This window comes from Nomascus leucogenys, chromosome 17, assembly GCF_006542625.1.
Source record: "Nomascus leucogenys isolate Asia chromosome 17, Asia_NLE_v1, whole genome shotgun sequence".
Taxonomy (NCBI): domain Eukaryota; kingdom Metazoa; phylum Chordata; class Mammalia; order Primates; family Hylobatidae; genus Nomascus; species Nomascus leucogenys.
The window spans coordinates 92,522,226-92,545,673 of NC_044397.1; the positions used below are offsets into that span (position 1 = coordinate 92,522,226).

At 50.6% G+C, this 23,448-nt stretch overlaps 1 protein-coding gene across 9 annotated transcripts in view; it reads right to left on the bottom strand.

Moving 5' to 3' along the window:
- The window catches only part of CELF5 (CUGBP Elav-like family member 5), a 73,081-nt gene that overhangs the window by 44,004 nt on the left and 5,629 nt on the right, over positions 1–23,448 (bottom strand). For all 9 annotated transcript variants that reach the window (XR_004026385.1, XM_030796025.1, XM_030796028.1 and 6 more), the window contains exon 2: positions 2,820–2,902. Coding sequence is in view for 8 of the 9 variants with exons in the window: in XM_030796025.1 (XP_030651885.1) it covers positions 2,820–2,902 (83 nt within the window). In the remaining variant the exon portion in view is untranslated. The remainder of the gene's footprint in view (positions 1–2,819; positions 2,903–23,448) is intronic.

Genomic DNA, 23,448 nt, shown 5'->3' on the forward strand with positions numbered 1-23,448 from the left:
GAGGACAAAGGAATGGGGGAGAAGTGCTTAGCTGGGGGGACTCCTTAGAAGTGTTGGTAAGTCTCCATGTATGTACAGATTTCCCTAGACAGAAGGACCAGAGCTTCCACCCAGGACCTGATGCCATGCAAAAACATGGTTCACTAAACTTAGATGAATTAGGAAACAGCACAGGGTCTGGAGTCAGACCATAAGGTCCAAATCCCCACTCTGCAGCTTGCAGGCTGCCTAACCTTGGACAAGTCCAGTATTGAGCTGGTTTATTCCTTGAGTTCCTCCCTCCACCTTTTCCCACCCTGCTCTGCACCCCTGGGCTCCTAGTGCTAGAATGTGGTGGAAATGATGGTGTGTAAGGCTAGGGCTTAAAGGGGACTGTGGCTTCTTCCTTGATCACTCTTTGGTTATGTGTTCTGGGGGAAGATGCCATGTTATGAGGAAGCTCAAGCAGTGCTGTGGAAAAGCCCACGTGGTGAGAAACCGAGGCCTCCTGCAACAGTCACTAGAGGGAGCCAGCTTGGAAGCAGATTCCTCAACCACAAACTCCTGCTGATATCTTGACTGTAACTTCCCTGAGCCAGGATCATGCAGCAAACTCAGTCCCAAATTCCTGACCCCTGGTAGCTGTGAAATAACAAGTGCTTATTGTTTGAAGTCTTTATTTTGGGGATAATTTGTTATGCAGCAATAAATAACTAATATGGTCCCTAGAACTCTGCTGTGCCCCTGGGCACTGATTTGTATGGACTGAGCGGCCCTCCAGCTTCTGGTTGGTTTGATTTTTTGTTTGGTTGTGGGGTTTCTTTCTTTCTTTCTTTTTTTTAGCTTCTGGTTGGTTTGGGGAGACACCAGCAGAAGATCCAAGATGAAGAGTGAATTCAGGGAATTTACCGCAGACTCTAGATCACGTTTGCCCATGCTCTTCCTTCTGCCTGGAGTGCCCTTCCATGCCACCTTTCAGGTTTCTTCTCAAATGTCACATCCTCAGTGAAGCCCTCCATTGAGCACTTTCTCTGTAGATTGCTGCCCCACCCTGCCCTGTTATTCTCTTCCAATGCTGAAGATCAGAGAGGTTAAGTCACTGGCTCACTGTCACACAGCAAGGATGGAGCTGAGCAATGAACCCACAGATGTGGCCGCCAGACCCCACGCTCTAACTTGCACCACATAACACCCAAAAGAGGAGCTATCTATTCTTCAAGACCAAGCAGAGGCCACCCCCCAGGCCCAGAGCCTTCCAATGCTCATGGAGAATCAAGTCAAACTCATGCCATGACCTCGGGTCCCTGAAAGGCGCACGTCAGATTTCCTACAGTCAGCCAAGCACGAAGGCTACGAATGCCCTGATGTCCCTGGATGCTGAAAGGTCCTTGAGAATTCCAGAGGGAAGGGTGAGCTCCCTGCCCCAGAGCTCACAAGATGGGGTGCCATGGCTCACTGTGCTTCCTTCAGTCTCCATCAAGAGGCATGGCCTAGGGACCCGGATTGGCTGGCTCAGGGGGACCAGTCATCCTTCACTGGGGGCAGGGGCCTCCTGCCCACTCAAAGAGGACAAAGCTGACAAGGAGAGACTCGTCAGGCTAGGCATGCTGGCTCACACCTGTAATCCCAGCACTTTGGGAGGCCGAAGCAGGAGGAGCGCTTGAGCCAGGAGTTCAGGATCAGCCCGGGCAATATAATGAGACCCTGTCTCTACAAAAATTAAAAAATTAGCCAGGTGTGATGGCATGCACCTATAGTCCCAGCTACTCAGGAGGCCGAGGTAGGAGGATCACTTGACCCCAGGAGGTGGAGGCTGCAGTAGTGAGCCATTGTACTCCAGCCTGGGCAACAGAGCAAGACTCTGTCTCAAAAAATAAAAATAAGGAGAGACTCATCAGAGACAGCACCCAGGCCAGCCTCCTCTGCAGACAGAAATAATGATCAAGAAGCCCCTGTGTTGGCCGAGCCCAGTGGCTCACATCTGTGATCCCAGCAATTTGGGAGGCCGAGGTGGGCAGATCACTTGAGGTCAAGAGTTTGAGACCAGCCTGGCCAATATGGCAAAACCCCGTCTCTACTAAAAATACAAAAATTAGCCAAGCATGGTGGCGCATGCCTGTAATCCCAGCTACTTGGGAGGCTGAGGCAGGAGAATCGCTTGAACCTGGGAGGCGGAGGTTGCAGTGAGCCGAAATCACAACACTGCACTCCAGCCTGGGCAACAGAGTGAGACTCCATCTCAACAACAACAACAAAAGAAGCCCTTGTGTTAAGGAACTGTGGCTCCATTTGCACCATAAAGACAAGCGAGGAAAATCTTTTTCCTTTTTATAGTGAGAAGCAAGCATGGTCTACCTTCTCCCCATGGTCCACACAGCCCTCAGCGACCAGCCCTGTCACCTCCCCTGCCCTTCCCGCCTTTCTTTCTCTACCGCCTCACTCTGTTCCAGCCACACGGGCCTCCTCCCTGTTCCTCCAACATGCCAGGCATGGTCCTGCCCCAGGACCTTGGCACTTGCTGTGCCCTCTGCCTGCTAATGCTTCCTTATCCTTCAGGTCTCAACCCAAAGACACGGACACACTGGGCCAGCTGCCTTTGTACAGTATACAACCTGCACAACCACACACAACCACTCTGGTGTAAAATATAGAGCACGGCACACAGTAGGCATTCAATAAATGCACACTGTTATGATCATTTCTATCCCTCTGCTCCTCATACCTCTTTCTGAGTCCAGAGACACACAGAATTCACAGCCAATCTCAGGAAGAGCCTTGGCTCCCACCCCAGGCTGAGAGCCATCCCGTCCCCTCCTCCCCAGACACCACACAGGACTCACTCCGGGCAAGGTCTTCTGCTCGTGCAGGGCAGTCTGAGCTTTGATGGCGGAATCCCTGGCACAGTAGGTGAGGAAGGCACAGCCTGGAAGGGAGAGAAACGGGGGTGTTAAGAGAGCACAGGCACACTCATGGTCACAGCAGCACCACCCACAGTGGCCACTAGGTGGAAGCAACCCAAGCTTCCATCCACAGATGCATAGATTTACACAACCTGGTGCACCCACGCAACGGAATATTATTCAGCCAAGAAAAGGAAGGATATTCTGACACAGGCTGCAACATGGATGCACCTTGAGAATGTCACTCTCAGTGAAATAAGCCAGACACAGAAGGACAAATTCTGTGTGATTCCACTCCTAGGAGGTCCCTAGAATCATCAGATTCACAGAGACAGAAAGTAAAATGGGGAGGTGCCGGGGGCTGGAGAGGGGAATGAGGACTGTTTCATGGGGACAGAGTTTCAGTTTGGGAAGATGAGAAAGTTCTGGAGATGGCGGTGGTGATGGTTGCACAACCGTGTGAATATGCTTAATACCACTGAGCTGTGCAATTTTTATTTTTACTTATTTATTTTGAGACGGAGTTTCACTCTGTCACCCAGGCTGGAGTGCAGTGGCGCGATCTCGGCTCACTGCAAGCTCCGCCTCCTGGGTTCACGCCATTCTCCTGCCTCAGCCTCCCGAGTAGCTGGGACTACAGGCGCCTGCCACTATGCCTGGCTAATTTTTTGTATTTTTAGTAGAGGCGGGGTTTCACCGTGTTAGCCAGGATGGTCCCGATCTCCTGGCCTCGTGATCTGCCCGCCTCGGCCTCCCAAAGTGCTGGGATTACAGGCGTGAGCCACCGCACCCGGCCTGAGCTATGCATTTAAAAATGGTTAAGATGGTACATTTTAAGTTGTGTATATCTTACTACAATTTCAAAAGATAAAAAGAGAAGAGGATGCTGAAGCCACCGTGTTTTGGGAGGGGACAGTCGAAGCGGCTCAGTGTTTTCCATCCCTTCCACCTCTGCACACACATGCACCCCCTCAAAGGGTGAGACCAGGAAGAGGCAGAGGAGGTCCAGCCATTAACAAAGTCAGTGGCTGAGCTCAGAAAAGAGAGGCTGAGAGCCCTGGACAAGGTGGAGTGAGGACAGTGAGCAGAGGGGCTGCCCAGCAGGGAGGATGGGGAGGGCATTAGTGGTCCCAGAAAGATGGAAGAAGGCCTGGCCCTGGGATGGGAAGCAGTGGGCTCTGCCACTGACCAGCACTGTAGCCTTGGATCATGCACGCCCCCTCTCTGGGCCTCACTTTCCCATATCAGAGGGAGAGGGGATGGTCTGAGAGGACCACAAGTTGGACCAGCCAATGGATGGGGGTGGAGCTTGAGAGGGTGTGGCATGGTGGCAGAAATCAAGACCAATCAGGAGAGGTGAGGGGCAGGGCCGGTCCCTGGAGTGGCCCAGCGTGAGGCTGTGATTGGATGACATTAGGGATGGGAGGCAAGGGGTGTGGCCAGCCCATAGTGTGGCCCAGAGTGAGGCTGTGATTGGGCAACATTAGGGATCGGAGCGTGGGAAGCGAGGGGCGGGGCCAGCCCTCCAGTGGCCCAGAGTGAGGCTGTGATTGGGCGACATGAGGGGTGGGAGACCAAAGACGGACAGAGACAGGAGACAAGCAACTCAAGAGAACCTGCCCTCGCCCTGAAAGCCTAATTAGATCAAAAGTATTTTGAAAGACGTTTCCCCGAGGTGGGGTAGGGATTGCACACAGGAGGTCAGGGGTCCTGGGATGGACACAGGGGACTGAGTGGACCTGTTTGGGGACCTGTGAAATGAGACCATCGTTGGCAGCTCTGATGTTGTCAAACCCTCGGTTCCCCCTCAAACCCCGCCCCCTATGGTCCCTGGTCTCCCAGGGACACTGTACGGAGCTCCGTGGTGTCCACTTCTGCTCCAGGCAGGAGCTAATTAAAGTGGCCACCTGCTGGTCACTCCCACCACCTGGGGTGTGTGGTGGGGAGGGGGTAGGGAATCCGAAGGAATCCCACCCCATGTCCGAAAAGTCCCCTGGAACCCTGGGGGTACCAGGCAGAGGTGACAAAGGTTTCCAGCATTAAAAAAGAAAAGAAAAGAAAAAAGTTTGTGGTAGGAATGTAAAATGGTACGGCTGCTGCAGAAAACAGTTTGACAGTTCCTCCAAAAACGAAACACAAAATGACCACGGAACCCAGCAATTCCAATTCTGGGTGTATATTCAGAAGAATTGAAAGCAGGGACTCGAACAGAGATATTTGTATAACAATGTTGACAGCAGTAAGATTCACAGTCGCCGAAAAGCGGAAGCAACCTAGGCGTCCATTCACAGATGAATGGATCAATACAATATGGTTGACCCACACAGTGGAATATTATCCAGCCACAAAAAGGAAGGAAATTCTGATACCTGATACAACGTGGGTGAACCTTGAGAACACCACGCTCAGTGGAATAAACCAGACACAAAACGACAGACAGAGGTTTCAGAGGAGGACCACAGAGCCGTCAGATTCACAGAGACAGAAAGGAGGATGGGGGGTGCCAGAGGCTGGGGAGGGGGACGGGGAGTGAGTGTTTCACAGGGATACAGTTTCAGTTTGGGAAGATGAGAACATCCTAGAGGCCAGGCAAGGTGACTCTCGCCTGTCATCCCAGCACTTTAGGAGGCCAAGGCAGGAGGATCACTTGAGCCCAGGAGTTGGAGGCTGCAGTGAGCTATGATTGCACCACTGCAATCCAGCCTAGGCAACAGAGTGAGACACTGTCTCTAAAATAAAATAAAAATTCTGAAGACCAGATAGTGGTGATGATTGCAGAACAGTACGAACGTACTTAATGCCACTGAATTGTATGCTTAAAAATGGTTAAGATGGGCCGGGTGCAGTGGCTCACACCTGTAATCCTAGCACTTTGGGAGGCAGAGGCTGGTGGATCACCTGAGGTCAGGAGTTCGAGACCAGTCTGGCCAAGAAGGTGAAACTCCACCTCTACTAAAAACACAAAAAAAATAGCCAGGTGTGGTGGTGGACACCTATTATTCTAGCTACTCAGGAGGCTGAGTCACGAGAATCGTTTGAACCCGGGCGGCAGAGGTTGCAATGAGCCGAGATCACGTCACTGCACTCCAGCCTGGGCAACAGAGTGAGGTGCTATCTCAATAAAAAAAAATTGTTTTTAATGGTTAAGAGGGTACATTTCATATTATGCATATATCACCGCAATAAACATTGTAATTGGGATATATTACCAACATACCCCTCTGAAAAGTGCAGAACATGTAAGCGTGCAATGTAACAAATGATTATAAAGCCCTACAACCATCTCTATGTATAGAAAGTGAGACCAGGCGCAGTGGCTCATGCCTGTAATCCCAGCACTTTGGGAGGCTGAGGCGGGAGGATCGCTTGAGCCCAGGGTGTGGAGGTTGCAGTGAGCTGTGATTGTGCCACTGCACTCCAGCCTGGGTGACAGAGTCAGACTGTCTCAACAACAAAAGTAGAAAGTGGCAGCCACCATGAAGCCACCAGAAGTACTAGTGTCCCCCACCCCACCACAACCCCCTCCATCCTGCAGGGGTAACCACCCCAGCTCTGTGTTTGCCTTCGTAATGGTGTCCCCACCATGTGCACATCACATATCAATGTGATTGAGTGCTTCCTGTTTTTGGAATTATATAAACGAAATCATAGCACAGGTCCACCCTTGCGTCCGGCTTCTTTCATTCAATATACAGTCAACAGCATGTGGTTGTGTGTATCAGGGGTGAGTTCCTTTTTGTTTCTGGGTAGTATTGTGTCCTATGAATATACTACAAATTGCTTATCCATTCTCCCATGGGTGGGCATTTGGGATGTTTGCTATTTGGGGCAATTATGAATAAAGTTGCCCTGCAACAGTCTTGTCCAATTTTTTTTTTTGAGACAGGGTCTTGCTGTGCTGCCCAGGCTGGAGTGCAGTGGTGTGATCACAGCTCACTGCAGCTTCCACCTCTCGGGCTCAAGTGATCCTCTGGCCTCAGCCACCCAAGTAGCTGGGACCACAGTTGCAGGCCACCACACCCAGCTGTTATTATTATTATTACTATTATTATTAGAGATGGGGTCTTGCTATGTTGCTCAGGCTGGTCCTGAACTCTTGGGCTCAAGTGATCCTCCTGCCTTGGCTTCCCAAAGTGCTGGGATTATAGGCATAAGCCACTGCACCCAGCCTTGTCCATAGATAGATAGATAGATAGATAGATAGATAGATAGATATGTATATCTATATATCTATATCTGTATCTATATATATATAGATACAGATATAGATATATATATAGAGAGAGACTGAGTCTCAATCTATCGCCCAGGCTGGAGTGCAGTGGCGCAAACTCAGCTCACTGCAACCTTCCCCTCCTGGGTTCAAGCGATTCTCCTGTCTCAGCCTCCCAAGTAGCTGGGATTACAGGTGTCCGCCACCACGCCCGGCTAATTTTTGTATTTTTAATAGAGACAGGGTTTCACCATGTTGGCCAGGCTGGTCTCGATCTCCTGATCTCAAGTGATCCACCCGCCGTGGCCTCCCAAATTGCTGGGATTATAGGCGTGAGCCACCGCGCCCGGCCTTGTCTATATATTTTAATGCAAAAAGCATACCCAGAAGGGAAGTGCTGGGCATAAGACAGGCGTGTGTTTAACTTTGATCGATTCCTTCAAATCGTTTTCTGAAGTGGGTTGTGCCTATGTCGGGCTCTATTAGTGCTTCATCTTCACTAATGCTTGGTTTTTGCCAACCTTTTAAATGTTAGTCATTAAGGTGGGCGTGCAGTTGTATTTCATTGAGATTTTAATGCACCTTCCAAGAACTATTAAGGAAGCTGGGCACCTTGTCACTTTGGGGGAGCTCTTCACAGAGTCCATGTGCTTATCTTTCCTGTTGTCGTTCTTGTATGTGATGGTCTATTCTTGATGTTTGTTTTCCGAATTTTATTCCCCAAGCTCTTCAAAAGAACTACACTAAGACAATGAGCCCTAAGGCCTGAGAGAAATCAGGTTTGATCGACAAGAAATTGGGCTGCAGGCAGATGTAAAATAAGAGTAAAAAACCTTCTTCCTAGGTTCCTTTTTTTTTTTTTTTTTTTGCTTGTGTACTCCTTGTCTGCAGGGTTTGGAGGGTGGTGGCCCTAGGAGGGTAGGGAGTGGGTAGGTGCCCTGAGCAACATTTAAGGCCGTCAGCCCCAGGGTCTGGGAGCTCTGCAGTGAAAGGGAAAGAAACACCACACACACACACACACCACACACACGCACACACACACAGATGCATACACAGGCAAACACACGCACACACACACGCACAGATGCATACACACAAACACCACACACGCACACACACAGATGCATACACACACCACACACACGCACAGATGCATACACACATCACACACACATGCACAGATGCACACACCACACACACACGCAGACAAGACACATGCACAACACACACAGATGCATGCACACACCACACACTACACACACACGCACAGATGCATACACACACCACACATGAACACACATGCAGACAAGATGCATGCACACACCACACACTACACACACACGTGCAAACAGATGTATGCAGACACCACATATACATATATGCAGACAAGACACATGCACACACCACACACTACACACACACGCACAGATGCATACACACACCACATACGCACACATATATGCAGACAAGACGCATGCAAATACCACACACACACAAGCATAGATGCATGCACACACCACACACTACACACAAATCACGCACAACACACCACACACACATGCACAGATGCATACACACCACACACTACACACACAACGCATGCACAACACACACTATGCACACAGATGCATACACACACCACACACGCACACACACGCAGACAAGACACATGTGCACCACACATAGATGCATGCACATACCACATACATCACACACAATGCATGCACAACACACTACACACACACTCATACACAGATGCATACACACACACGCAGACAAGACGCATGCACACCATACACACAGATGCATGCACAGCACACACACACAGATGCATGCACACACGACACACTACACACAGATGCATGCACACACCACACACTACATACACATACAATGCATGCACACCACACACACTACACACATACAGATGCATGCACACACCACACACTACACACATACAATGCAATAATTCATGCACACCACATACACCACGCACACACACATACTGCATGCATACCACACACACACACACACACACACTCGCACGCACAGGCCCATGCACACGCCACACACAGACGCATGCTCACAAAAGCCCGCCTTGTCGCTGTCCCTGGTGCTGAAAATCTTCCTTATGGCTTCCGTGATCTCTTAGCCCAACCTCTTCTTGGCCTCTTTGCTTGTCGTTTCTAGCTGGTGAAAATGCGTAATGTTTACCCACCCCTGGATAAATAGAGCTTTGATTCACAGTTCCTGTTATGGGCTGAATGTGCTTCTCCCCCTCTCCAAATTCATAATTTGCAGTCCTAATCCCCAGGACCTTCAAATGTGACTTTATTTGGAAACGGGGTCATTGCAGATGGAATTAGTCAACATGAGGTCATCAGGGTGGGCCCTGATCCAATAAGACTGGTGCCTTATAAAAAATGGAAAAATAGACACAGAGACACGCACAGGCAGGGGGACGTGAAGATGGAGGCGGAGATGGGACGATGCCTTCACAAGACAAGGAACTCTACAGGGGAACGGCCTGGAATAAACGCCCCCTCACAGCCTCAGAAGGAACCAGCCCTGCCAACACCTTGATCTCGAACTTCTGGCCTCTAGAACTGAGCAAAAATAAATTTCTGTTGTTTAAGCCCCCCTGTCTGTGGTGTGTGGTTACGGCAGCGCCTACAAACTCGTACAGTATCCCATCAGCACAGACGTGCAGTGATGTTAATGAAGTCCATTGGGCCAGGTGTAGTGGCTTACACCTGGAATCCTAGCACCTTCGGAGGCCGAGGCAGAAGGATCGCTTGAGCCCAGGAGTTCAAGACCAGCCTGGGCAACGTAGTGAAATTCCATCTCTACAAATAATTTTAAAAATTAGCTGGGTGTTGTGGCATGTGCCTGTGGTCCCAGCTACTCAGGAGGCCAAGACAAGAGAATCACTTGAGCCTGGGCAGTCGATGATGCAGTGAGGCATGATTGCGCCACTGTGCTCCAGCCGCGCTCCAGCCAAGGTTTTGCAACATAGCAAAACCTTGTCTCAAAAAAACTCCATTGATATTTAATGTTAATAAGCTTATACTCAGAAAAAATTTAAAAACAAACACACACATACACAAATACCCCAAAACAAAATTTAAAACCAAAGAAAAAAAGAAAAAACTGAAAAAGAAAAGAATAAGCTTATACTCTATAGTAACTCATTTAATACTCATAGTAGCCCCTATGAAGTAGCTGCTGGCGTTGTTCTCATTTTACAGATGAGAGACGGGGACACAGAGAGGGGAAGTGGCTTGCCGAAGGTCACACAGGTGGTAAGTAGAATGTCCAGGCTTTATTACTATATTATTAGAGATGGAGTCTCGCTCTGTCACTCAGGCTGAAGTGCAGCAGCACCATCTCAACTCACTGCAACCTCCACCTCCCAGGTTCAAATGACTCTCTTGCATCAGCCTCCTGAGTAGCTGGGATTACGGGTACCTGCCACCAAGCCCAGCTAATTTTTTTTTTTTAGATGGAGTCTTTCTCTGTTGCCCAGGCTGAAGTGCAATGGCACAATCTCGGCTCACTGTAACCTCCGCCTCCCGAGTTCAAGTGATTCTCCTGCCTCAGCCTCCCAAGTAGCTGGGATTATAGGCACCTGCCACTGTGCCTGTCTAATTTTTGTATTTTTAGTAGAGACAGGATTTTCACCATCTCAGCCAGGCTGATCTTGAACTCCCAACCTCATGATCCACCCACCTCAGCCTCCCAAAGTGCTGGGATTACAGGTGTGAGTCACTGCACCAGCCATTTTTTTGTATTTTTAGTAGAGATGGAGTTTCACCATGTTGGCCAGGCTGGTCTCGAACTGCTGACCTCAGGTGATCCGCCCACCTTGGCCTCCCAAAGTACTGGGATTACAGGCATGAGCCACTGTGCCCAGCCAATTTTTTTTTATTTTTTAGTAGAGACGGGGTCTCACCATGTTGGCCAGGCTGGTCTTGAACTCCTGACCTCAAGTAATCCACCCGCCTCAGCCTCCCAAAGCACTGGGATTACAGGTGTGAGCCATTGTGCCCGGCCAAATGTCGAGGGCTTAAATCTAGGTAGTCTAGCTCTGCAGACCATGCACTAACCACTGAGATCCACTGCCTGGTGTTTGCATCTTTTCCAAAATTCTCCCCCGAGGAATATGAGGAAGAACACAGCCTCTTGGCGTACCTGCTTCCCTAGAAATAATCTTCAAATAGTGCTACCTTGGGCCGGGCGTGGTGGTTCATGCCTGTAATCCCAGCACTTTGTGAGGCCAAGGCAGGTGGATCACCTGAGGTCAGGAGTTTGAGACCAGCCTGCCTAACATGATGAAACCCCATCTCTACTAAAAATACAAAAATTAGCCGGTCCCAGCTACACGGGAGGTTGAGGCAGGAGAATTGCTTGAACCCGGGAGATGAGGTTGCAGTGAGCCGAGGTAGCGCCATTGCACTCCAGCCTGGGCAATAGAGGGAGACTCTGTCTCAAACAAACACACAACAACAACAAACTAGTGCCATCTTTCTCAGAAACATGGGGCTGGAGCAAATGCTGAGGGCCCTGTGGATCCCATTTCAATTGTGAGAGCTCTGGTGGGTTGCATCCTAGACCCAGAGGGACCCCCTGAAGGAAGCCTCAGCCCGAGCCACAGCTTATCCCCCACCCACGCCAGGTGAGCCTCTCACCATGTCCCAGCCCCAGCCGCTTCCACCCCACACACCTGCCCCAGATGGCAAGGGCACCAGAGCCAAGTGTGCAGCCTCCCCTCACACCTGGAGAGCCTTGGGGTTCTGCAGCGGGTAGACAGGGAATGCCCACCTGGGATCAACGGTTCAGAATGCTCGGTGATTGGCAATCTGCACCCACCCTATTTTCAAAGCCTGGACAAAAACTGATCTTTAGGCCGGGCATGGTGGCTCACGCCTGTAATCCCAGCACTTTGGGAGGCTGAGGCGGATGGATCACAAGATCAGGAGATCGAGACTATCCTGGCCAACACAGTGAAACCCCATCTCCAGTAAAAATAAAAAAAAAAAAAATTGGCTGGGCATGGTGGCTCATGCGTGGTGGTTCGTGCCTGTAATCCCAGCTACTCGGGAGCCTGAGGCAGGAGAACTGCTTCAACCAGGGAGTTGGAGGTTGCAGCGAGCCAAGATTGTGCCACTGTGCTCCAGCCTGGCGACAGAGCAAGGCTCCGTCTCAAAAAAAAAAAAAAAAAAAAAAACTGATCTTCAAGTTCATAGACAATGCACTGCACCCAAATCTCTCAAGACCCAAGGGTATATCGGGGACCAAGGTGGGGGATCCTTGGGGAACATGAGATATGCTCAATGGAAAAGTTTCTCCAGCCCAGGCAGCTGGGGACCTCAGCCTGAAAGGACACTCCAGTCTCCAGCCCAGGAAAATGCTCTTTTTCGGGAAGTGATTCTCTGTGGTCCTCCTGCTAGCAGGAGGCAGAGCCTGACACTCCTCTCCCCTCCACACCCTATGTGGTCAGCCCGGGCCAAGAGAAGGGCAAGGCTGGGGACACTCTGAAGGCAGTCTGGTTCTGCTTGGAGAGGGCTTCCTGAAGGATGCTTCTTGGAGCTGGGGCCATAGAAGAAGAGCCTGCCTGGTGTGTGGGACATAGGTTTTCAGAAGTGTGTGGTAGGGCCGGGCGTAGTGGCTCACGTCTGCAATCCTAGAACTTTGGGAGGCCAAGGCAGGTGGATCACCTAAGGTCAGGAGTTCAAGAGCAGCCTGGCCAACATGGTGAAACCCCCTCTCTACTAAAAATACAAAAATTAGCTGGGTGTGGTGGCACATGCTTGTAGTCCCAGCTACGTAGGAGGCAGAGGCACGAGAATGACTCTTGAACCCGGGAGGCAGAGGTTGCAGTGAGTCGAGATTATGCCACTGCATTCCAGCCTGGGTGACAGAGTGAGACTCCATCTCGAAAAAAAGAAAGAAAGAAAAAGAAAGGCCAGGTGCAGTGGCTCACGCCTGTAATCCCAGCACTTTGGGAGGCCGCAGCAGGTGGTTCACTTGAGGTCAGGAGTTCAAGACCAGTCTGGCCAACATGATGAAACCCCATCTCTACTAAAAATACAAAAATTGACTGGGCATGGTGGTGTGCACCTATAATTCCAGCTACTCAGGAGGCTGAGGCAGGAGAATCACTTGAACTTGGGAGGCAGAGGTTGCAGTGAGCTGAGATCTCGCCACTGCGCTCCAGCCTGAGCAACAGAGCAAAACTCTTACCTCAAAAAAAAAAGTGTGTTGCAGGAGATGGGGGATGCCATTGGAGGGGACAGATGAGGGTGAAACAGGCAAAGAACTGTTGGACTGATGTCAAGGGCAGTGGGGAGCCATGGAAGGTGTTTGAGCAGGGGTTGGGCACAGTCAGAGGTGTGTGCAGGAAACAGCCTCCTGGGGCCAGCACGAAAAAGAGACTGGAGTGCAGGACAGAAGGCTGGAGGCCAGCGAGGGGGCAGAGTCAAGGTCAGGATGGGAGAAGGTGAAGACTGAACCAGGGGGCCGTGGGGACAAAGACAGGAAAATCTAAGGCAGGGCTTTGGTGGGGGACGAGGGGAGGGGAGGGAAGAGGCAAGGATGGCTGGGATGCACTTGGATGGTGGGGTGTGAGGATGTAATGGGTTGAATGGTGGCTCCCTGAAAAAGAGCTACATCCATCCTAAACCTGAGCAACATAGTGAGACCCCAACTCTACTGAAAAAAAAAAAAGTTAGCCGGGCATGGTGGCTCACATCTGTAGAGCAGGTACTCGGGAGGCTGAGGTGGGAAGATTGCTTGAGCTCAGGAATTTGCACCAGCCTGGGCAATGTAGCCAGACCTTGTCTCTAATAAAAAAAAAAAAAAATTAGCTGGTTGTGGTGGTTCACACCTGTAGTTCCAGCTACCGAAGAGGCTGAGGTGGGAGGATCACTTGAGCCTGGGAGGTTGAGGCTGCAGCAAGCTATGATCACACCACTGCACTCCAGCCTGGGTGACAGAGTGAGACCCTGCCTCAAAAAAATTAAAATTAATTTTATAAAATTTTTAAAAAGATATAGCCCATCTGGAACCTGAAATGTGACCTGATTTGGAAAAAGAGGCTTTGCAGATTTCAATAAGGAACTTGGGATGAAGTCATGCTAGATGAAGGTGGGCCCCAAACACAAGGACAAGATTCCTTAATTTTTATTTTTATTTTTTTGAGATGGAGTCTCGCTCTGTTGCCCAGGCTAGAGTGCAATGGTGTGATCTTGGCTCACTGCAACCTCCGCCTCCTGGGTTCAAGCAATTCTGCCTCAACCTCCTGAGTACTGGGATTACAGGCACCCGCCGCCACACCCTGCTAATTTTGTATTTTTAGTAGAGACAGGATTTCGTCATGTTGGCCAGGCTGGTCTCAAACTCCTGACCTCAAGTGAACCACCTGCTGCGGCCTCCCAAAGTGCTAAGATTACAGGCGTGAGCCACCACACCCGGCCTCAAGTGTCCTTATAACACAGAGGAGAGGAGATGCAGACGCAGAGATGATGGAGCAGAGACCACAGTGATGCGTCCACCAGCCAAGGACACCCGGAGTCCCCAGAAGCTGAAAGAGGCAGGAAGGACCCTCCCCTTGGAGAAAGTGAGGCCCTACCCACAACTTGATAGCTGATTTCTGGCCTCCAGGACTGGAAAGCCCCCCAGTTTGTGGTCATTTGTTAGGAAAGCCCTGGGACAACACACCCGGGTAGGAACCCAGGAGGAGGTGCACTTTGGAAGAAAGACATGAACCCTAGTTTGGGCCCTGTGGGATCTCAGGGTTTGGGGGATATCAGAGGGAAGTACTGTCAGAAGTGTTTGAACCAGAGCAACTCTATCTCGAATAGGAGCTTAGTAACTGGGATTACAACTCGTGCCACTACTGCCCGGCAAATTTTTTTTATTTTTAGTAGAGAGGGGGCTTCACCATGTTGGCCAGGCTGGGTCTCGATCTCCTGACCTCAAATGATCCATCTGCCTCGGTCTCCCAAAGTGCCGGGATTACAGGCGTGACCCACGGCGCCCGGCCAAGTTAGATATTCTTTTTATTTTTATTTATTTATTTATTTATTTCTTTATTTTTGAGACAGCATCTTGCTCTTTCGCCCAGGCTGGAGTGCAGTGGCGGGATCTCGGCTCACTGCAAGCTCCGCCTCCCGGGTTCACGCCATTCTCCTGCCTCAGCCTCTCTGAGTAGCTGGGACTACAGGTGCCCGCCACCGCGCCTGGCTAATTTTTGTATTTTTTTAGTAGAGACGGGGTTTCACCGTGTTAGCCAGGATGGTCTCGATCTCCTGACCTCGTGATCCACCCGCCTCGGCCTCCCAAAGTGCTGGCATTACAGGCGTGAGCCACAGTGCCCGGCCAACTTAGATATTCTTAATCACGAGATGAGATAGGAGGTTGGCAGAATGGTATCAAAAGATACAGGTCATAAAGACCCTGCTTATAAAACAGGATGTGGTTAATAAGCTGCCAAAACCCACTCAAACCAAGATGAGGGTGAAAAGTGACCTCTGGTCATCCTCACTGCTCATTACACGCTAATTATAATGCATTAGCATGCTAAGAGACACTCCCACCCGCACCATGACAGTTTACAAACGCCATGGCAACGTCAGGAAATTATCCTAAAAGTGGAGGACCTTTCAGCTCCAGGAGCTGCCCACCCCTTTCCCCGGAAACTCATGAATAATCCATCTCTTGTTTAGCATATGATCAAGGAGTAACCATAAAAATTGCCAACAAGCAGCCCAGGCGGCTGCTCTATGCAGTAGCCATTCTTGATTACTTTCCCTTTTTTTTTTTTTTTTGAGATGGAGTCTCGCTCTGTCACCCAGGCTGGAGTGCAGTGGCGTGATCTCGGCTCACTGCAAGCCCCGCCTCCCCGGTTCACGCCATTCTCCTGCCTCAGCCTCCCGAGTAGCTGGGACTACAGGTGCCTGCCACCACACCCAGCTAATTTTTTGTATTTTTAGTAGAGACGGGGTTTCACAGTGTTAGCCAGGATGGTCTCCATCTCCTGACCTTGTGATCCACCCGTCTCGGCCTCCCAAAGTGCTGGGATTACAGGCGTGAGCCACCGCGCCTGGCCGGAGTAGCCATTCTTTATTACTTTACTTTTTTTTTTTTTTTTTTTGAGATGGAGTCTTGCTCTGTCGTCCAGGCTGGAGTGCAGTGGCGCGATCTCAGCTCACTGCAACCTCCGCCTCCCGGGTTCAAGCGATTCTCCCACTTCAGCCTCCCGAGTAGCTGGGATTACAGGTGCAGGCCCGCCACCCCGCCCAGCTAGTTTTTTGTATTTTTAGTAGAGATGGGGTTTCACCAGGCTGGTCTCAAACTCCTGGCCTCAGGTGATCACCCACCTCGGCCTCCCAAAGTGCTGGGATTGTAGGCGTGAGCCATCCCACCTGGCCTAGATTCATTTTTGTCCTTCCCCTCCCCGCCGTGCCTAGCTCAGAGTCATTCAATATTTCTGAGCACCTACTATGCACCGATGGTGCTGGGGAAACAGAGACAAGGCATACATTGCTGTTCATCCTCTCCTTCTCTCCCCAGCCAGGATCCCCCCTCCCATCTCAACCCCTTTGATCCTGAACCTCCTGCATGGCAGGGGTCCCCAAGTTCTTAGTCTTTAACTCTGTTCTGTAATCTAGTGATTAGAGATAAGGATCAAAGCCAGCTGAGTACCTTTCTGCTGTGTGCTCTTGGGCCAGCCACTTAACCTCTCTGAGCCTTCACAGTCTCATCCACCAAATGGGAACCATGAGGCCGCACTGAAAAGGACACAGGACTCTCCCTTCTCCACCTACTCAGCTTTGCTGCTCATCCTCTCCACTTCTTCCTCCACCTTCCCAGCCCAAAGTTCTCCCCAAATTCACTAGGAAAACCAAGACAGACAGGCTCTGTCCCCTTTTTACTGCCCCTCAATGCAAGCATAAATGCCTTGATTCCTGTTCTGAGGCCCTGGTGTCCTCCTCCTGGACCCTACGTCAACCATGCTGCTTCCAAATAAGGTCCAGCCCTGCTGGCTGTGGCTCCTCAGCCTCCACGCTGCCTGCTCCTCTGCACAGCCTGACTTATGTGGGTTCCTTGGGGCTCATTCTGGACTCCGATCTCTCGCCCAGGCATCTTGACTCCTATGGCTTCAGTCCCCATCACTACACCAGGAATTTCCCCATCCATACACCCACCCAACTGTCCACCCATCCATTTGTCCATCATCCAGTCAACAATCCTCCCACCTACTCATCCATCCATTCATTCATCCATCCACCCACCCATCCACTTATCCATCCATCCATCCGCTCATCCACCCATCCACCCACCCACCTATTCATCCACCCATCCATCCATCCACCCACTCACTCACCCAAATATACACCCATTCACCCACCACCCACCATCCACCCATCCACCCACCCACCTATCCACCCACAATTCATTCACCAATCCACCCACCCATACATCCACCCATCCACCCATCCATCTGTCCACACATCCATCCACCCATCCACCCATCTATCCATTCACCCATCCATCCATCCACTCATCCACCTACCCCCACTTCTATCTATCCATCCATCCATCCATCCATCCACACACCCATCCATCCATCCACTCATCCACCTACCCCCACTTCTATCTATCCATCCATCCGTCCATCCATCCACACACCCATCCATCCATCCATCCACCCATTCATCCACAAACCCTTCCATCCATCCACCCATGCATCTGTCCAAACGTTCATCCATCCACCAGTCCATGCATCCATCCACCCACCCACCCATCCATCCTCGCGTGATGTTCAAAGCACTCTTTTAGGCACTGGTGACACAGCAGTACACACAAAGGTGAAAATCTCTGTGCTAATGAGGCTTACAGTCTATTAGGAAGGAGAAAAAGCGAATAAAATTAAAAGTGATATATATGGTATGTTAGAGGTCTTCGTTTGCACAGGAAAAAAAAAAAAGGAAAGCAGGAAAAAGGAACTTAAAGTTCTGGGAGTGACTAGATTACAAATCCTGCCATCACAGCGGCTTCACAAAAAAAGGTGAAGCTTACAGAAGAGAAAGGAAGGAGCTATGTGAGTATCTGGGGGAAGAACATTTATGCAGAGGGCACGGCCCACGCAAAGGTCCTGGAGCAGGACCGTGACTTGCCTGTTGCAGAAACAGCGAGGAGGCCAGTGTGGCTGGAGCAGAGTGGGTGAGGAGGAGAGAGGGGGCAGGGGATGGTATGAAGGGGATGGGGCAGGTCACGCAGGACCTTGTGGGCCTCAGGAGGACTTGGGCTTTGACTCTAAGGGAGGTGGGAGCCACGGAGGGCTGCAGGCAGAGGAGGGACGGGTCCTGACTCACGTGCTCACAGGCGCTCTCTGGTGGCCGCTGCGGCGAGGACAGACTGTGGGGCATGAATTTGGGAGCCAGGGACAAGGGCACAGGGACTGCACTGGTCCAGGTGAGGGATGTGGGGGCTGGACCAGGTGAAGGCAGAGGATAGAGAAGTTGGGCAGATTCTGGAGAGGTTTTGAAGGCACAGCCATCAGAATCTGCTGATGGAGGGATGGAGGTGGGGTTGTTGTTGCGAGAGAGGGAAGTGAAGGGCATTCCCACGTTTTGTCCTAGGTACCTTCAGGCCTCATTCCCAGGACACTGCACTGAGCGCCAACTGCCCAAGCCAGGTCACTGGTGTACCCTGGACCAGGGTTTCTCAGCTTCCGCACTGTGGATGCTTGGGGCCGGATCATCTGTCACCCTGGGTGCTGTGGGGTATTGAGCAGCATTCCTGGCCTCCGCCCACTCGACACCACTCGCAGCCAGAAGCACCCCCAAATCATGACAACCACAAATGTCTCCAGACATTGCCAAGTGTCCTAGAATAACTCCCATTGAGAACCACGCCATGGCTGGGTGCGGTGGCTCACACCTACGATCTCAATGCTTTGGGAGGCCAAAGCGGGAAGACTGCTTGAGCCCAGGAGTTTGCGACCAGCCTTAGCAACATAGTGAGATGCCAATCTCTTGAAAGAGGGAGGGAGGGAGGGAGCAAGGGAGAGGGAGAGAGAGAGAGAGCGAGAGAGAGAACGAACCACATCACTAGATCCCTTCCTCTTCCTCACCTCCCTTGCCAAGAGCTGGTGAATTGGCCTCCCCTCCTCTACCTGGGCCTCCATTTCCCTATGTGTACAAGGTTCTTCTGGTGGCCCCTAGCTCTGCTAGGGGCACGCCCTCTGGTCCTTCCCCCTAGCAGAGGTCAGGGACAAGAATGCAAATCCTCTTGGATATAAAGACCTCACCCTCAAAGGCTGCTGGAGAATGGGAGGGCATTGAGGGGCCTGCTCCACTGTCTTCCAGCTACCTCCAGGCACTGCCATTTTCAGGAGCTCCTCAGAAGAGCCAGGCATAAGCCTAGTGGCAGAAGCTTCCTGACACATTCTAGGGCCTTCTGTGCCTTAGTTTCCCCATCTAAAAAATGGAGAACCCAGAATCCACACTGTCCAGATTCCCCTAAGAGACCCTATTCCTCCCCTGCCACAGGTCTCCATGGCTCCACCTCTCCTGGGGTAAAAACCAAAGTCCGTCCAAGACACACAGAACCCACTCAACACCCTGCCCCGCTCCCTCTCTCCCCCTCCTCACTCTGCTCCAGCCACAAGGGCCTCCTTGCTGTTCCTCCAACATACCAGATGTGGTGGTCCTGCCTCAGGGCCTCTGCACTCTGCCTGGAACGCCTTTCCCTTGGTTGTAGAGTAACAGCCTTCCCATCTGTCATTCAGGTCTCATCTCAAACGTCACCTCCTAGAAAGGCCATCTCTGGCCCCCAAGGAAAGCTGTCATCTCCCAACACACATCTTTAGTTTGTTCACAGCAACTCACACCTATCTCAACTTCGTTTCCTAGTTTATCATCATTCTCTCCTACCCGCTGAATTGCTTTTTTTTTTTTTTTTTTTTTTTTTTTTTTTTTTAAGACAGAGTCTGGCTCTGTCGCCCAGGCTGGAGTGCAGTGGCACCATCTCGGCTCACTGCAAGCTCCACCTCCTGGGTTCACGCCATTCTCCTGCCTCAGCCTCCCGAGTAGCTGGGACTACAGGTGCCCGCCACCACGCCCTGCTAATTTTTTTCTGTATTTTTAGTAGAGAACGGGGTTTCACTATGTTGGCCAGGATGGTCTCGAACTCCTGACCTCGTGATCCGCCCACCTCGGCCTCCCAAAGTGCTGGGATTACAGGCTCGAGCCACCGCGCCCGGCCCCCCTGAATTGCTTTATGTCCTCAAGCCTCACTCAATGGCTAACACACAATACAGACTTAATAAAGTTGTTGCCTTTTTAATTTTGAGACAGGGTTTAGATCTGTCTTCCAGATTGGAGTGCAGTGGCATAATCATGGCTCATTGCAGCCTCCACCTCCCCAGGCTCAAGCCATCCTCGCACCTCAGCCCCCCAAGTATAGCTAGGGCTATAGGCACATGCCACCACGTGCAGCTTTTTAAAAAAATTATTTATTTATTTATTTATTTATTTATTTATTTATTTATTTATTTTTAATTTTAATTTTTTTTTGAGACGGAGTTTCGCTCTTGTTGCCCAGGCTGGAGTGCAATGGCGCGATCTCAGCTCACCACAACCTCTGCCTCCTGGGTTCAAGTGATTCTCCTGCCTCAGCCTCCCGAGTAGCTGGGATTACAGGCAAGCACCATCACACCCGGCTAATTTTGTATTTTTAGCAGAGATGGGGTTTCTCCATGGCCAGTTGGTCAGGCTGGTCTCGAACTCCTGACCTCCGGTGATCCATCCACCTCGGCCTCCCAAAGTGCTGGGATTATAGGCGTGAGCCACCACGCCCAGCCTAAATTTATTTTTTGTAGAGAAGGGGTCTTGCTATGTTGCCCAGGCTGGTCTGGTACTCCTGGGCTCAAGCAATCCTTCCACCTCAGCCTCCCAAAGTGCTGGGATTACAAGCGTGACCTACCGCAGCCAGCCTGTTGACTATTTTGACTGCCTGACCATTTATGGAGAACACCTACAATATGCAAGTCATTATTCAGGTTAATTACATGAATCACACCACATTTTTTTTTTTCTTTACAGACTCACTCTGTAAAGGGTCTCACTCTATCACACAGGCTGGAATGCAGTGGTGCGATCATAGTTCACTGTAATCTCTAACTCCTGTGATCAAGCAATCCTCCCTCCTCAGCCTCCTGAGTGGCCGGGGCTACAGGTGCACACCACCACACCTGGATACGGTTTTTATTTTTTGTAGCAATAGGGTCTTGCCATGTTGCTCAGGCTGGTCTTGAACTCCTGGGCTCAAGGGATCCTCCCACCTCAACCTCCCAAAACAATGGGATTACAGGTGTGAGCTACCACGCCTGGCCACATCATATAAATTAGTTCCAATTTTGACAACTGCTCTGTGAACTAGCTATCTGTATTATTTCTCTTTTACAAAGTAACTAAGGTTCAGAAAAGATGAGGTGACTTTTTCAGGATTACACAGAAATTAAAAAATGGAACCAGGATAGGAACCAAGTCTGTCTGAGAGCAAAGGTTATGAACATTCGTATTCACCAGGTGAGGAGGAAGGTAGTAAAGGTTGAGGAAGTATCCTTCCATCCTTCAGTCTATCCCATCTTCTATCCATCATCCATCCATCCATTCATCCATGCACCCACCCATCTATCTAGTATTCCACCCACCAATTACCCATCCATCTTTTCATCCATCCATCCAACCATTAATTTCTCCATCTACCCATCATCCATCCATCTATTCATTCACTCATCCACTAATTCATTCATGCATCCATCCATCCATCCACTCATCTATCCACCCACCTACCCATCCATCCATCCATGCACTCATTGACCCACCAACCCACCCACCCATCCATCCATCTGCCCATCCATCACCGCCCCATCATCCACCAATCTATTCATCCGCCCATCCATCCATCCATCCACCCATCTGCTCATCCATTCACCCACCAATCCATCCATCCATCCACCCACCTGCTCATCCATTCACCCACCAATCCATCCATCCATCCATCCATCCATCCATCCATCCATCCATCCACCCATCTACAAATCCATCCATCCACTACTCATCCATCCATCCATAAATCCATTCATCCACCCGCCCATCCATCCATCCATCCATCCATCCAGCCATCCACCCATCCATCCGTTCACCCATCCATCAATCCATTCAAACCTTCCACTGATCTACCCACTTTTCTATCCATCAAATCCACTCATATCTAAAGTCACTGTCACCCATTCATCCATCCATCCATGTCTGTATCCATTGATTCACATATCCATCTCTCCATCCATCTGTTAGCCAGCCCATCCATTCTCCAATCCCCAGATCCTCTCATTTCCTCATGCCCTTGTTCATCCACAAGCTCACTTCCAAATGGCAAACAAGACACAGTTTCTGCCCTCCTAGAGCTTACATATCACTGATGTTGACTATGACCCCAGACCAACTGGACTCCTGCTAGGCCAGTGTCTTCCAAACCTAACAGCCCCTCCCTTTGGCCCTGATCATCTTAAGTTCAAGGACAGCCAGCCTCCCTGGGTGGCTGGTCTATGTTTCCAAAATCATGTTTCTTTCTTTCCTTCCAGAGCGGGTCAAAGCTCAGGCTGGGAGGCGTGAAGCCCAGCTGTACTGCTGTATGACTTGGGCTGGGCGTTGCCCCTCTCTGGGCTCCGATCCCCTCCTGTGGTTCACATGGAGGAGGGGAACTTGGTTCTCTAAGAGCCAATGTAATCGGAACACACATCTGCTTCTTTGTATTTCTCTCTTCCCACACTGTGGGCCTCACCCCAACTGGAAGCTTCTATTTTGTCCATCCAGGTGTGAAGGAAATTAGCATATTTTGAGCAAGGCTGGGAGGTTGGGAAGAGGCTGGTGGTGGCAATGGGAGTTAACAGGATGTGAAGCCTGCTTCCCATGCAGGTCTGCCTGAGTTCCTCCCTGCTCTAAACTCTTCCATGTCCCCCCAGTGCCCTCAGGAAAGAGTCCAAGCTCAGTCCAGCATCAGAGGCCTTCCTGGTCCAGCCCATGCTGACTCTCCAGCCTCATCTCCCATGCCTCACCTAATCCATCCTCTACCCTAGCTGTGCAAATTCTTCATGCCTCCAGGCCTTCATAGATCCAGTTCCCTCTCCCTATATCCAGGAAGTCAAGACATGTACCTATCTTGTTCACTGCTGTGCTTCATGCCCATCAAAGGGCCTGAAACACAGTAAGTGTTTCTGTGAATGCATAAATAAAATGCTTTCTCCACCTGGAAAGCTCCTATCGATCCTTCAAAGCCCCAATT